Here is a 12,123-nt window from a genome sequence, read left to right as displayed (position 1 = left end):
GGAAGCTCATAAATAGCTCGGCATTGGTTCTCAGATCCTCAGTAAACAGTTTTAAGTCAAAAGAGTGTGAGAGTATGTGCATGAATGCTTTTTCTGGCTGTACAGGAGGATCGAGATCCTGCAGCCTTTTGTATGCTCCCACATGGACGTATGTTAAACTTAGGCCAGTCCATACTTTTAAGCAAGAAGGGAATTGGCACATTATTCCTCACAGCACATTGAAGAAACACCCTCAAATGGCTGAAAGGATTATTTTTTCCTCCCCAAAGTCAATTAATTTATTTAGCACAGAGACATGAATGCTGCATTTTTGGGGCCAGCAGATGTCTTGGAAGAGGCAGCTCTTCCCTGCCTCGAGGCTGAGTTGTGCAGTCCTGGATCAAGTGATTCCTCTAGCCTGCCACTCCAAATGGTTGCAGTCTGTCCCTCCTTGTGGGATAGCAACTGGCCCTCTATCTGTACACCATGAGCAAGGAGCTCTCCATCCTCACCACAGAGCCTGGGGAAGGGGGCCACGGGAATGGGCCTGTGCAAGGGCTTGTCTTGCAGAGCACAGCTTTTGGTGCATGTGTCCATACCTATATATATGTGTGCATAATTTTATGCATGTATATCCACATACACGTATATGTCTCCCTTACACAAACATGCATCTCTTCTACTTAAACTCATTCTCTCAAAACATTCAGAATAAATTTTTCCCCCTCATTGGAATCCTAGTTTTTAGAGCTGCTTCTCCAAATGCTGGAACAGCACAGCAGATTTCAATTCAACCCCCTCAGATTTATAATTTCTGTAAAGCAGAACCTGTGTCCACATGATCTCATTTCCCTCCTTGCCTTCCCAAATCTTGCCCAAGAACTAGTAAATTACAAATACATACCTAATTGCTCGTCAGTGTAGGCAGCTGGATCTATCAGAGATTTCAGCTCGGTGCTCTGCACTAGGTAACTCTTCAGCTGCGTCATCATCATTCGGATTTCTTGTAACATCTCTGTGCTGGAGCTCTGCTTTGCCATCATCTCCAGACTGTACACTCTGTAGTCTTGCACCAGGTTGCCAAAGTATGAGTCCTTATCCTGTGCCAGCTCCACTATCTTTTTCTGCAGCTTTCTATCATTAGACAAAAAGACTGTGAAGACGTTGGACAGGCTGACAAAGGACAGCCTGTTCTTGGCCTTGCCCAAGATCATGGAGCGTGTCTTTTTAGTAGATGAAGTAGCCAGCATCTCCAGGTCATCCTCGGTGCTGCTGGTGGAGTAGGAGTCTGGTTCAGATGCTGATGTCTGGGCTGCAGCACTGCCTCCCAGGCCTTCCAGGGACAAGTGCGAGCCCTTCAGTTCAGCTGAGTTCACAGACTTGCGGCCACATCCTTGCTCGGTCTCAGCATTGGTGCCAGTGGCAGCGCCTGCTGCTGATGCTGAGCAGTCCGTGCCTTGAGCCTGAGCTGTGACTGCAGGCTGCTCCACCACCGTTCTGTGATTTGACTGGCAGGAGCTGAGGACCTGCGGTGCCTGGGAAAGCCTCTTCCTTCTGGGCGGTGGGATAGGAGGCAACTTTCCTTTCTCAGTGGCATCACTTTGTACCTCAGGCATGGACTCCTTCTCTGCAGGTTCGGGCTTTGCCTCCTGAAACTGCGACACGGCCTGCTCAGGAACCTCTCCAGGCATTTCTGCAGCCTTCCTGCACAGCCTTTCACCTTCTCTCTGTGTGTCCAGCTCTTGTTTTTCTTCAGTCTGTTCCCCTTTTGGTGTTTCACAACTTGCAGGCTTACCCGTGCAACTCTCCTCTGCGGCCCTCTCAGATGGCCGCCTCCGCGGGGGCACAGCAGGCTGGGGGCCCTTCTTGAGGCTGCCGGCTAATGGCTCCTTGTCAGAGCAGCTTTGCTTCCCTTCCTCACCGTCACCGCCCACGGTTTTCATTTCCTTGATGCTCTTGCCCAGTGGCTGAAGAAGCTGTGTTTCTTCACAGGCCGTCATGGGTTCCCATGGGAGCTTCAGGGAAGACTTCTGCCCATGAGAGTGTGGAGGGGGTGGTGGGGGGCGGCGGGGTGACGTGGTGGTGGCAGGAGGCAGGCTGGAGCATACAGCATGGCCCTTGGGAGGAGGTGAGTCTGGATGAAAAGGATTACTGCACTCTTCTATAAAAATAGGATTCACGAACCACAGCCTGTCATTTCCTATTGACAGCTCAATTTCACATGAGCAGTGGTTTGCGCTACTTGCAACACACTGGGTAGATCTCAAACCGTCTGCCTGGGCCGTGCTGAGGGCAGAGTCTGTTGCAGGGTGGGATAACGCCTCTGTGCTCATTCTGTGGTTTAAAGAGGAATCCCAAAAGTCTACCAAAAATCAAAAAAAGAGAGAGAAGGAAAAGAAAAATGAAAAAAACTCCTGTAGAAAAAATTAACTGCTAACTGTAGGCGGAAGTCCTACATTTGTTAAAAGAAATAGTACACTTCATTCACACCTCTGCACAAAACAGTGTGAAAAAAGAGTTGATACTTCATGCATGTGAGATATTTCAAACCAGGGGAGGATATCAGAAGGGTCACCACAGGAATTATTCTTGGCAATTTTTGGACACTCTTCTAGTGAGAGCTATTCATGCTGTCCTAAGTGAGCAGAAAGGTACAGCAGTAAATATGCCTATTTGAGCAAAAGAGTCTATGGTTTGCTTAGTGATCACTGCCCAAATTGCAGAGACAGGTGGTGGGTGAAGGCTGCAGGCAGGTGCAGTTTCCCTCTTGCAAGTTGCAGGAAGCTGTGGGGCTGGGACCTGCAGCCTGGATACACATCTGTTGGAAGCACCAGGAGCATCAGCTGAAGTTCCACAGTATGCTCATGTAGCAGATCCTGGTCTGCATAGAGCTCTGATCCCACTTTACACTACAACCAGACCAGAAATATATGACTTTGCTATATCATTTAATATTACTTTGACTGATAACATTTATCTTGAACTTCTACAACTCAGATAATCATTGTCCACAGCCATGCCCAGTCCCTGTTTTGCACCTTGCTTCAAGACTGTCCACCTGCATGTGTAAGAGAAGAAAGATAGTGCAAAAGACTGCATATGTATGAGGGCTTTATACTGAAGGACTACAGAATAGTATGTTGGTACCACCAGCTGTGACTGGGAAAGGAAGATGATTCAGATGCCAGATGTCATTTCCATACATTACAAACCTCTTATTAGAATTTGTTTTTCAATAAATTGTTTTAAAACATTTTGAAGTGTTTTTATGTCTTCTGAACAGTTTCAGTACATATTTAAGCTGGTCTGATTGCATTTAATCATTCCTTGAGCTGCTGATTCAGGATCCTTTCCTGGAAGCATCTGGAAACAGAGGATCCTGCAAACTGTGTTTTCTGACCATCTAAAAGGGGAAAACTTCTGAGGGTATTCCCTGGATGAAAACATGGGGAAAATGTGAAATCCTGGAAACACAGAGATGCAGATAACTAAAGTACTCTGGCATGCCTGGTGTCAAGCCTGAAGCTTTGTAAGAGTTAGATACCAGCTCTTCCCTTCCATTTTTATCCAGCTGAAATTGTTGAGTTATCCCTTCTTAGCCTAGGCTGGTATCCATGGTTAATTCAAATTTAAGAACACTTCACCATGTTTTCTTTGGAAGGCTGAGCTTTTCATTTCCTACAGTGAGAGGTAGGAGAGAAAAGAAACTGAAAATGAAATGTTACCAGGAACAGCAGCTCTTAGGAAGAGACATACAGATGCAATACCAGCATGCTGCCAAGCCCCTCACATCTGAGACTGTCTGGGTCACGATTTTCTTTAAATGCCCTAAGTCCTCTGTGTATCAGCAAATACAGAGCAGTGGAAGTCAGTATATAATGCTGCAGAATCTCCTGGGCTGAGAAAATGGTGAGTAAGCCAATCCACAAAAGGGAAGTTGGTTATTTTTCTCAGTAGAGGCCAAGGATAAAATGCTGTGAAGCAAATGTAATGCTCCACTCAGCCTGAGAGGGTCCAAATGAGGCCGTGGTGCTCTTACCAAGGGCTACACAGCTGCTTCACAGAGGTGCTCCCTAGCCAGGCCACGCTGTGGGCATTCTGATACTTCTGTTGCTGTCCTGGTTCTTCCCTTAGCTTACACTCAGGAGGGCCAATTAAGAAGTTATTTGAAGACTTTGGCACTTCTATGAAGATACACGTTTTCTGTGCACTGCAATCATGTTAATTCTCCTGGTAAAACACTTTCTGTACCAGAGAAGTCAAGGCTGGAGGACCTGCAATATATGTTGCAACCAGATCCTTTGTGGAACAATCCGGCTTGCAGGTAAACATCTTATTTTCACTTCTCAACCTCCCACTGTTCCCCCATCAATTTGAAATAAATAAAAATCACTATATTAGAATTTCAAGCAATGCTGAGTTTCCTTTGGGAGAGTCACACTGGGAAGCATGTACTGTTTCATTGTATGAAATTTTCTTCCAGTAAACAGCACCATTCTTTTTTCCATTCTCTGTCCTCACCAAGGCAGCATGACATCCCAAAAAACTACCATCATTTCCCAGGAAATCTCTACATAACATTTCTTCTCACTTGTCAGAATCTTCTCTGGCATGCACTGCCCTATGGCTGACAAACGTGCAGCCATCACCACTTTTATGACCACCAGTGTACACGAGAGAAGAGGACTACAACCAACACTGCTTCAGTGCTTGTGCTTCAGTTAATCTTTTCTTTCAGAAGTGCTGGAGATTGTTGCCAGAAACATGACCTTCTCTGTTGGCTCAGATTACAGAGAAGGGTTGGAGAATCATGATGTGCTTCGTGTTTTAATCCAAAAGTTTACATTTGCTATAACCATAAAATCAGTAATAAGTTTGCAGCATGTTATTTCAAATTGCTGGTTGAACACCCATATTTAAGAATTGGAACATACTCAAAATAGAGGATGCTGATGGTGTTAGAGGCAAATCTGCTTGGCCAAATTCAACGAAGCTGGCTGAACTGAAACCAGAGGGGTTTACCCATCCGTTCTGGGAGTTCTAATGCAGAAGATTCTAAAATAGATCCCAAAAGCCCCAAGGTGTTCTTTTGAGTATCTCTGAGTGAGCTAACTCTTCTGCTTCCAGCATTGCTTCATTGTTCTCAACAGCTGAGTGAAAACTGAAAATCAAAGGAACATAAGAGACACTTTTTGACTGTAACAGCCATCTCAACTGGAGTGCAGTTAATGGGAAGAAATAGGAAAGAGAGCTTTTAGTTAACAGAACTGCATTTCCCAACTCCATAGCTGCACACTTCTGATCTAAAATTTGCTCATTTGGTGCTGTCTCTAAAAATAATAGTCTGTATCGTGTTAACGTGAGGCAGGAGAACATGCTGGGATGCTACACACTTCTCTACCAACTAGAAAATCAGTGATAGGAAGCAGAAATACCAAAATACAAAAATACTGCATTTCCATCAGCACTGTCCAAAGGGGAAATTGTAAAGGTGTTTTCCTCTTTTTGTATACCCCTGATGTCAACTACTTAAAGTGTGTGTAGGCTATCCTAAGAGGCTGTGCACCTGTTCCAGCTGCTGAAATTCATAAATTCATGCCCTAACTTATGCACTGGGAGTGTCAGTCTCATGCCCTGCATAGAAGCCCAAGTGATGCGGACTTTTTTCCTCAGTGTGCTTCCGTAAAGACAACAAATGTCTTCCCACTCATATTCAGGCTTCCCCACCTGTTCTGAAGACAACAGCTTATCTATTCACCCTTGCATTGTGTCTGTGGGAGGCATTGTAGTTGTCACGAGCCTCAGAGAAACCCGGGCAGCTTTGAGGGACTTACCTGTCCCCAAACTAGAGATAATTTCAAGATCTTGAAAGCTACGGGCTTCTAATATTGCTTGTGGTAGCTTCAGGGTGAAGGGTAGCAAATCCCTGTAAAAAAAGAAACATAGCAAAAAACTAGTAGAAGAATAAATCCCTCAGTTTCTAGGAACTCCAGATTTCACCATTGCTTTAATGATAGAATTGGCTCACAATTTCAGTCCCATTCTGAAAGGTACTGAATGTCACCAGAACCCAGCAAGGAATCATGTGCACTGTGCCAACCCGGGCTGCTCTGAGTGCAGAAGCAATCACCAGCTCCTGCAGTGATGCTATGTGCCCCACCGCTGGGGCTTCCTCCTCTGAAAATAGCAGTAATGTCATGTCAGGGGACACCACAGGGTTAATAATAACTTCCCATACAAATAGATGCAGTTTCTCAGAGGATGGTAGCTGACTTTCATTAAAACACACCTTGGGTCTGAGACAATTTAGTGGAGCTTTCAGGCTGGCAGTGAACTGCTTAGATTTGTCTCTTGCCCGGTGACAATTTGCTAAACCTCTTCCTACCTCAATTAAAAAAAAAAAAAAAAAAAAAAAAGGATGGTAATTATAGTCCCCACAATGTATCAATAGAACAGGGATATTCGACATAAACAGATTTTAACTGTTCTTTTTTTTTTCATGACAGATATTGACAGATACCAACAGATATCAGGTTTAAAAGAGGAAGAGGATTCCCACAGTCCTTCTCCTTTCTTTGTTATTGTTGTATGCATGAGTCATTTGTGGGTGTTTTTTTTGTTGGGTTTTTTTTTTTTTCTTTTTTTGGAAAACCACATCTAAAATCAGGAAACATGAAGACATTAAGCTAATAGGAAAAAAAAAGTGATTTTATTTACAGGGCAGGCAGCTTTCAAACAAGCCTGTTGCCTACAGGTGTAATTTTTGTGATGTAAGGTAATTTAGTCATCACGGCAGAACAAGCCAAATATTCCTTTGGAAGGAGCCCGAGAGGCCTGATAATCTGTTTCCAGCTATTTGTAGCTGAGTATTTACTACAGCGCTGAGAGCAGCCTCTCCACTCATTATTACAGAGAGTTTCTACAAGCTGCCAGGGAAGAGCAGGGCAGAGCCAAAGCTGTGTTTTTATTCCCTGTTTCTGTCAGGAAATGACTCTCCACTCATCTTGTCCTTCAAAAGCACACTAAGAAATAACTTGAACTGTCAGAATATGTATTTGGCATTCAACATTGACAGGAACTGATAGAGAAGCTTTTCTGGTTTTCTTGGATTCGTTCTCAATCCACAGTCCTCTCTGCAGGAAAGCAGAGGTGAGCAGATTCTTCCCTCCCACAAGCCATTTGAATGGAAATGCTCCATTCCTATATGCTCCCTTGCTGAGACAAAAATCATTTGAGTGGGGCTCAGGGTACTTTCTGCCTATTCTGTAGGGTTTATATCTATCTAGATATCTAAATGACTTTTCATTGACCAGGGTGATATGGAGCTTGGCTCCATGAGTGCAGCAGGGGTGCTGCTCCTGCAGTAGAACACAGCTGGCTGCAGAGGCAGCCCCCAGAATAGTTCAAATCTCTGGCTGGGTAAGCTGAGCATGCTGCATCATATCATAGATAGAGCGCTGCTACTGTGTAAGCTGAACAAGACACTCACACAAATGCCCTGTAAGCATGTCCTGAGTCTACTCTCTTCTCTTACACTGAAATAACTGTTTTAAGAATTATCTACGTCTATTTAAGGAATACCGAAGGATTATGTTCTGCTCAAAACCAGGCCTGCTAAAGCAGGGACAGACCAGGCAGAGTGTGTGGGTATTGCTGCAATGTGCTTGGCACAGACACACAGATTAAATGAGACTGCAGATGCTCAGTTTTAATTACACAGAGGGACTCATCAGCTGATGATCAAACCTTACTCTAATGAGGATGACTGCAAAGGTCTGTCTCATCTCCGTACCCACTACACTTGGTATTGTTGCACTGAGTGAGCATGCAAGGTTTGCTCTATATCACTTTACATTTTTTGGCTAAAGAACAGGATTTTTTTAGAAGAACTCTCCTTGGGAATACCAGAAGAGGTGACTAAGTGCTCTGAGTCTCCTGTGGGCAACAATCCTGGGCAGCTATTTAGCAGGTTGGAACTCTGTGATCTGTAGGGTCACTTTCAACCTAAGCTGTTCTATTTTTCCATGAACAGTCTGCCAGCAAGCTGACCAAGTCACTGCCAGGTGTGTGAGGATGTTCCTGCCTCACCCAGGAACCTTCTGCCTCCATACCCTGCCAGCCCTGTCCTGTGTCCAGCTCCTTTATGGATGCAGCTCCATCGCCTTCCCTCAGACAAAGCTTCCAGCAAACTCATGGACAGAGGTGGTTGTGCTGTTGGAAAGGCATGTGGGCAAAGGCAGTTCAGAGGGGAGAATGGAAGCAGTGAATCCAACTCACCTACTGACACAGTAGAAGGCAACCAGTTTGAAGACATCCTCAAATACAAGGACAGATCCTTCCAGATACAGGACTGATGAAAAACAAAAAAGATAGTCAACAACTGTATTCTTTAAGCTGAAGGGTAAAGCAAGTTGGGTGGGTTTAGTTCACACATCTTACACTCTGTGATTGTCCAGCCTTTGCATATAATAAGAAGCGTAAGGAACTGGCTTCAGATAGCCAAGCACAGTGTTGTTCTTCGGGGAAAAACAGCCTGGTTCCCTGAATGGTTGCCTCAAGATGTCAGAACATTGTGACAGTAATAGAAACAATGGGGAGAAACAATAGGTCACAGCCTAGTGGTTAATCACAAGTCCATTTATATCCAAGGAACTGCAGATCTTCTATATGTATGGGCTATCCTTGCAGGTCTCCATGCTGCAATCTGTTTTGGTCTGAATAGATAAAAATGCACTGAACTTATCTCCCCTGTCTTCTCCCTCCTTTGTGTTACATAGCAACAGCACTTTCCTCTAGGTGGCAAAATACAACCCACAGCATGCTGCAGAGCTCCCTGAGATGACCTTCCTTGTAAAAGCATGCTATAGAATTGTGCAGGCCAAACTTCACATTGTTACAGAGATTTGGCCTGCTAAACTAGAAAAAAAAAAGTTCCCTGAGCAGTGGAGAAAAGTTCACACTGACAGATAACCCAAGGCAGGGAGAAAATGATGGATCTGCAGGATCCATCTGCAGTGCCCATCTTTGCACCTGCATCCTGCACTGCAGCCACCTCCTGGGTTGCAGCTCAACTGTGGGCACTGACTTCAGCTGTGGTGAGTCAGCTTCTTCAGTGTCCATGAGTCACAGCCCTGGGAAGACTCTCCAGCTCGTTGCCCTGCATGGTTACCAGTTCCTCTAAAAAGTGAGATGGCTTCAGCATCTGTGGAAGGGAGACGTTCATCTGTCTCCTGCTTCACTTGTGGGTGCGCAGAGAGACACCGGCTCTACTTGTCCCACGAGCAGAGATTCCCATAGGGAGGAAATGCTCAAGCCTTGTCCCATTTGTTCAGCCTCACAGCTCATTCCCCAAACAAGGCATTTCCTTCTTTTACTTCTCCCTTTGTCCTAGCCCGGGTCCTGTAGTTCCCATTTTGTGCTGTGTCTAACAATGCAGGCATTTTTTGTAAGGCACAATTCTCAGAAGTTGTTCTTAACACCAGTGTGTGCTGGATCAGCATGAAGGGATCAGCCTCGCTGTGAGCGCTCAGACCATACAGCAATGTGGGTTTCCAAACGTACTTTGGGAAAAACAATCCTTTTCCCTTACATTTCTCTCACAACTGGGAAAAAAAATGCCTGGCAAGTTTTTTTTTTCTTTTTGGTTTAGTAAGAGACATGTTGCAGTCAGGAATTTTCATTAAACATCTACAAAGAGCAATTTCAATCATTTGAAATACATCTGCTTTGCAGCTCTAACACAGGAAACTAAAATAAAGACAAAAAACTCAGTGCTGTTCCAGAGAATTAACCAAAACCCAAGAGTCTCCGAACTCACTTGAACTTCCAGCAATTAAAGAAAGCCCTTTGTGCAGACACCGGTTCTAAGAACTTTGTTCTGTGAAGAACCACATGTTCACTTTGGCATCCCCAGTTGCAGGTGGATGTAAACTGCACCTGTTTGTGTTTACAAATACAAGCAGATTGTTCAGATTTGGACCAATGATTGTTTCTGTGCCAGAAAACTGCCATTTAGGAGCCTGAATTTTAACCAAAAGATTAGATCAAGCCCCTCAGCGACAGAGGAGCATCCACATAGAAATGCCTTGTCACTGTACTGTTACAACTCCTTTCATATTTAGTTAAACAGTGCTAAACACCACAAATCAGCGGGCACTATACAGCCAAAGCAGCCTAATGATAAAAGAATTCATGGTACAGAGACCCAAAGGACTCTGCTGACTGCTGGGCACAGTCTCAGGGCTCCCTGTGGAGAGGACAGGCAGGGAGGTGATGGTGCTTTTAACTGGCTGAGGACACACTGTAAGGAACTGGGAATGCTTCTCTGACATGAGCACTGCTGCTCAGGGAGAAATCATGGCACTATCATGTAAAGGAACTTACGACTTTTGCCAAAGCTACAAGCAGCCACTTTTCTGCCAGCCTGGTGTAATCCTGCTGAAAGCTGCAGGCACAAAATTCATCCTTCTTGGCTCACAAAATACACCCAGTGCACACAAAGAACAAAAAAACCTCTACCACTCACCAAGTGGCAAGATGACAAGAACATGATGAAAGCAACAGCAAACATAGGGTGGGTTCAGTGAGCCAGATGTTCATAATCGTAGAATGGCTTAGGTTGGAAGGGACCTTAATGATAATTGAGTTCCCACTTCCTGCTGTGGGCTGGCTGCCCCCCCACCAGCTCAGGCTGCCCAGGGCCCCATCCAGCCTGGCCTTGAATATCTCCAGGGATTGGGCATTCACAGCTAACCTGGGCAGCCTGTGCTGCTGCCTCATCACTCTCTGAGAGAAGAGTTTCTTCCTAACATCTAACCCACATCTTCTCTCTTATAGTTTCAAGACATTCTCCCTTGTTCTGTCACAATTTGATTATGTAAAAAATTGCTCACCTTTTTGCTCATAAGCTCTCATCAAGTACTGGAAGATCTCAATGAGGTCTCCCCAGAGTCTTCTTCAAGCTAAATAAGCCCAGCTCCCTTAATCTTTCTTCAGAGGAGAGATGCTCCAGCCCTTGTCAAGGGATTTTAAATTCTACCTACTTAGAAGCCCACTGAAAGAAGTCACCTCCAGGAAACCAAAGATGAAATATGGAGATCAGTGTTCAGTTTTGAGTAGCCCAAAACAAAGTTACGATAATGGTAACATCTTGGGGGTGATGGAAGCATTAATAGCACACATTAATGGTTCTCTGTTGACTGCTCTGTTTTCTGCCCTTTGTTTAGTCAGTAAGTAAGCAGGACAAGGCCAGATTATGAACTGCTATAAATAGTTGTGACTGATTCATCTTTCCTTTCACTTCAACTGTGTACTCTTCAGATTCTCACCTTTTGGCACTGACTAGAATTTGTCCACAAGTTTCTTTTTCTCGTTAGCTCCCCATCATTTCTCTGTCTAGATGATGATGTTTTTGAGTCATACTGTCCCTGGGCATTCTGCCTTCCTCTTCCCTTTGATTTTTCCCTGCAGATTTGTATTTGCAAGTCCCGTTGTTCTGGTCACATGGACAATTTCCTCTCTTCTTACTGCTTATGCAGGCTCATGGGACCCAATTACCTCAGCTTCTTCTCTAATGGAGCTCTTAGTCCCATTCACTGCTTTTGATTTCTGTGTAATCCTTCAGAGGCATCTGAATTCAAAGGTTTGAGTTCCATATTTAACAGCAGTTGTGTTGACATGTGCTGACATGGGACTGCTGAGGACACAACCATCTCTAAAGTCTTGCTTCCATGTGCTTGAGATCTCTCTCTTATTTTTCCAGATTCTGGAAACTATGAGATTTGCTATCATGGGAGTGATTCCATTTTTTAATCACTCTTTTAAAATTTAAGATGATAACTCCACAGTCTTTTAACCATACCTCTCAGGTGTTCCCTTTGATGTCCCTTGCTTGATGCCATTGTTGCCATGACGTGCCTTGCACTGACTTGGCAACAAATAACTCTGGCTGGCTTTCCTGCTTGTCCTGCTGCCTTCAACCCTTCTCCTCTTACTGAGAACACAGATCACTACAAGGCAGAGGGTACCAACCATCTCTCCAGACTCCGGTGTTCCTGTGCCTCCAGGGTAAGTCATAAAAATGGCTGGTGGCAGGAGCAGATGCACAGGTCCTGCTTGCTGATCTGTCTTGCTTTATTGAAATAA

The 12,123-nt window shown here is 44.6% G+C and overlaps 1 protein-coding gene across 5 annotated transcripts in view; it reads right to left on the bottom strand.

The window, feature by feature from the left end:
- RIN3 (Ras and Rab interactor 3) overlaps nt 1–12,123 on the bottom strand; it is a 55,912-nt gene that overhangs the window by 14,151 nt on the left and 29,638 nt on the right. For all 5 annotated transcript variants that reach the window (XM_010711846.4, XM_010711845.4, XM_085225516.1 and 2 more), the window contains 3 exons: nt 8,257–8,329; nt 5,814–5,905; nt 884–2,341 (listed from right to left, as the gene is read on the bottom strand). In XM_010711846.4, the coding sequence (XP_010710148.1) occupies nt 884–2,341; nt 5,814–5,905; nt 8,257–8,329 (1,623 nt within the window). The remainder of the gene's footprint in view (nt 1–883; nt 2,342–5,813; nt 5,906–8,256; nt 8,330–12,123) is intronic.

The sequence above is a fragment of the Meleagris gallopavo genome, chromosome 5 (genome assembly GCF_905368555.1).
Source record: "Meleagris gallopavo chromosome 5, MGAL_WU_HG_1.1, whole genome shotgun sequence".
In the NCBI taxonomy this organism is placed as follows: Eukaryota; Metazoa; Chordata; class Aves; order Galliformes; family Phasianidae; genus Meleagris; species Meleagris gallopavo.
This window is presented reverse-complemented; position numbering and strand designations above follow the sequence as displayed.